This window comes from Poecilia reticulata, linkage group LG18 (assembly GCF_000633615.1).
Source record: "Poecilia reticulata strain Guanapo linkage group LG18, Guppy_female_1.0+MT, whole genome shotgun sequence".
Taxonomy (NCBI): Eukaryota; Metazoa; Chordata; class Actinopteri; order Cyprinodontiformes; family Poeciliidae; genus Poecilia; species Poecilia reticulata.
Window position 1 is genome coordinate 3,163,977 of NC_024348.1, and position 4,157 is coordinate 3,168,133.

Below are 4,157 nucleotides of genomic sequence, written 5' to 3' on the forward strand. Positions count from 1 at the left end.
AAACCCACCTTTTTTTAATTCAACACCTGTGTTCTGCACTTTGTACTGTCTGGTCCCTGACAATCTTACAGACTATAACAGTAAATAACTTATCACTTATTTATGTTTTTAATTAGATTTGATATATTTATTTCTTAAATATTTTTTATGTCAGTGTTAATGTCATGAGGCTGATGACTCTGACACTTTCAATTTGACTCAGGATTTGATTAAAAACCAGATTTGATCTTTGTAATTTCTGTCCAGTAAAACTATTAATCTATAAATCAATAGACATGTCTATATAAAGATATAATCCATGTTTCTATCTCATATTTGTATGGCACTAAAAGTAACTTGTTTTTTCACTGAAAGCTCTGGTTTGCACAATAAATGCCATGTGGGTGAAGTTTTATGGATGATACTCTGATGTCCCATTCTCCTGAAKGCAGCACAGAGCTGCACCACCAAAAACTGACAAACACTGAAGAGAAGAAGAGCTATGATTAATGTAGCTACAGTTCTATCCATGTTTTAATGTTGCAAAGGTCAGTCGTTTTGGAAATAGTTCAAAGTTTAAACTGGCATGTTGAACATATTTTATCTGGTCATTTTGTGGAATATTTAACAACTAGAAAATGGCACAAAATGAGAATATTTTTTCCACTCTGACTGGCTGCTGTTAGCCCTACCAATTTTAACTTGAATGTTCATTGCATTTTTCGTAGACGCCTGTATTATTTTTATATTATTATATGTATTATTTTTGATTATAAATACAGAAACACGCATAAAAATCAAAACATCTACAATGGTGATAGTAATATTAATGATAAAATAATGGTCAGTGCAAAGTAGCCTGCAAATTCTTTGGTGGGGGACGGTGAGGGACCTGGATAAAGGCTAGGGGGCGCTGGGCTGAAAAAGGTTGAGAAACACTGTTAAGGGTTTAAAAGTCTTGCACATAAATGTAAGATTAAATATTTGGTAAAAATAAGAAGCAAAAGACCAAAGAGAAAAGAAAAACAAGAACTCCAAATGCACAGGTGCTCCTTTCATGGCTAGACGCAGGTGTTGAAAGCAGTGGTGATGACCTTGAAATTAAAAGTTTTGAATGATGGCAATGCCTGATGCTAGCTGTGACCTCAGGATAAGGTCAGAAAAGATTTGAAGTCTAAAGATAACAAACAGCTCAGATGTGGAGTAAACTGTTCAACTGATGGGCACTGCTGTCGTGTGCTTAGTTGAAAAATTATATGAGACTTTGCTGAAGGCTAAATATTTAATTTGATCGCTGGTTAACATCTCTTTATATAAACTGTCTTAACTAAACACAATAATATGTGGGTGGAGGATCTTAATATCTCGATTAAAAACGAAGTTCGGAAGCAAGCCTTAAACGGTAACCACCATGGCTCTAGTAATGCTAGATTACAGGCGGTCCAATTTAAAATCATACACAGATGATGCTGTTTGATGGTCAAACTACATAGGATATTTCTTGTGACAGATGCAAAGGGTCTGTAGAACATTTGCGCATCACTTTTGGTTGTGCCCCAGACTGAATGATTCAACATTTAGATGCTTGTCAAATATGTAATTTGATACATTTATGTCTGTGTTTTAAAAAAGAAATGCTTTAAGTCAATTCAGCTCTGTTTTTCTGTATCGGATCAGTAACGGCCGATGCTAACCCTCAGATATCTGTATCAGAATCAAAAGTAAAAAAAGGGGATCTGTGCATACGTAGTTTTTACGTGGGGAATGTGAAGAGAATGTAGGTCATCATCATCATAATCACACCAAGCACCCTACCCCCCAAATGTAGCCATTCTTACATCCTCCTGCTTATCCGTCCATCGTATCTCAAATTCAACTTTACAGCTCTCTGGTAGATCCTTGGGCTTTGGCCAAGTCCATTTCACTTCCACAACAAATCTATCCGCCCAGTGAGGAGTACAGTTTTGGGGGGCAGGAAGACGGTGATCTGTAGGAGGGAAGAAAAATGACAGTCAGAGACGCAGCATAAAGATGCTGCCTATAGGTACTAATACATCTGACTCAAACACCCTCTGGTCACTGGGAATGAAAGGAAATATCAAAGTGTTAAGTGGATTTGGTTTAGCCTGGTTAACAATGTGGCTAAGCCACATTGTTAGCAAGACAAATATGACAGTCGCTGCATTAAGTTGTAGACTTTGGAAATAAACAACTCCCATTTAGCAGGAAGAAACCAACTGGGAGTTTGAAAAGACGGTGGAGAAACAAACAGAAAACGACAACAAGGAAACCCAAAAGCACTGAAACAGGAGTACTTTCTATGCTATAGAAATAGCAATGCTCAGGAGCTCTGCTAATGGCTGCATCACTGCACCAAGAACCGTTCTGGAGACCAATGAATCCCAATGAGCATCATGAAAATATCACCAAAAACTACCAAGAGAGGAAGCTAAAGCTTGGCCATCACTGGACCTCCAACCAGGACGATGATCCCAAATACACCTCAATGTCCACCAAGTCTTCCAGGAGAAGTTCTAGAAACCAGAGTGGCTGTCACAGGGGGCAGTAAAGTTGAAAAAAGGGCAGCTGCGAAACCAAGAATGTTAATGAACCGGAAGCCTTTGCCCAGGAGGACAGGCTCGGATTCTTCAGGAATGCTGCCAGAAGCCAGTTTCTGGCTATGAAGCCCCTCTGCAACAGGTCCAGACAGCTACAGGCTGCTACATTTAGAGAAACCACCTGCACTTGGAGTTATGCTGACTTATATGAACTGTTTTAACAGGTACTGCTTTATATATTTTGCAAATAAGCCTAATTTTATCTGGGGGTTGATTCATTTCAGATTACGTTCTGCCCCACCCCATTGCTGTGCAATGCTTGTTAGCTGGCTACCACAGAAAACAATTAGAACAGGTATAAATAAAAAATATAAATCTTTAATCTATATTAAATTCCAAGCAAAAATAAATGTATTTTAATGGTAATAATGGTAATTTTTGTTTTGGCTGCATCCCCCCCGCCCCCCTTTTACATTTTGTTGTTTATTTGTTTTGAATAAAAGCAATTAGATCATTTTATGCATTTTTTTTATTTTAAAGCAATATTTACAGATTTAGGTATTTCTCTCTTTTTTTCTTAATTAAAGCCTTTAGCAACATTTTAGCTATGATAACTTTGGGGCGTCAAACTCTTAAGTGTTGTAAGGTCCAATCATTATCAAAAAAATTCCCTTAAATTTTACAGCAAAAGATGCTGTGATCAGTTTGAGCTCCGTAGTTAAGACTGTTGAAAAAGTGGAAAAACTAAATTTGCATTTTTTGGTGCCTCAACATGACGCATTACTCATTTTAACTGAGCAATTATCAGCTCTTGATTGCATTTAGCTGGGCTGTGATGTCTCTGCATCAAGTTCTGAAAGTCAAGTTTCAGGATGTGACTTTTGTTTCCATGAAGGTAAAGTGTTCCAGTCATATAATTAGCATACTCTTCCTAATGTTCCCATGTACATTTATACTTGTAAAGAGAAAAGTTAAAACTATTTAAAGAAGGAAAAAAAGTCCAGGTTTTAAACATCGAACCAGAAAACTGGACAGTGAAGGTAGGCCTGTGTTAATATTTATATATTCAAATAAACACGTTAAAGACCTTGAGGATCTCTGGTCACCAATATCAGCGAATTGAATAAATAAAGGAATAGCACATTACCAGCTACACTGAGAGATGGTGAGATCTGATAATTAGCTCCTTGCGGATGCCAACATGTAGCTTCTTAGGCAATATCAGTGATGTATGTTATGCTGGTCAAACATGTTGAAATACCAATGAATACTATAAAGTTCAGCCTGAATTTATGTGTATGGAAGAAGTAAAAGGTCAAGTATCCTCTGGAACACTACATTTTAAAAAAACTTGTTGTTGTGGGCACTTCCCACAACAAGAGGGTTTTAGATTTGTGTTAGAAATCAATAATATGCATTTATGACTGATTAGACTGTAAACTGTTTTTTTCTCCATTCTGTCAGATAACAGCAAATAGAGGAAGAAGAAGACAGAGGCCATAATGAATTAAAATGATTCCATAATGCTTATTAAAGTAACTTAAAAGCATATTGAAAAAACAAGATGTTTACGACTTTACAAATTATTGTGGGGAATAGTTTATTCCCCCCAATATATTA

At 36.7% G+C, this 4,157-nt stretch overlaps 1 protein-coding gene across 1 annotated transcript in view; it reads right to left on the minus strand.

Annotated features, from left to right (window-relative positions):
• The window catches only part of LOC103480166 (uncharacterized), a 26,956-nt gene that overhangs the window by 19,655 nt on the left and 3,144 nt on the right, over positions 1-4,157 (minus strand). The window contains exon 2 of the mRNA XM_008435029.2: positions 1,818-1,966. Coding sequence (XP_008433251.1) covers positions 1,818-1,966 — 149 coding nt within the window. The remainder of the gene's footprint in view (positions 1-1,817; positions 1,967-4,157) is intronic.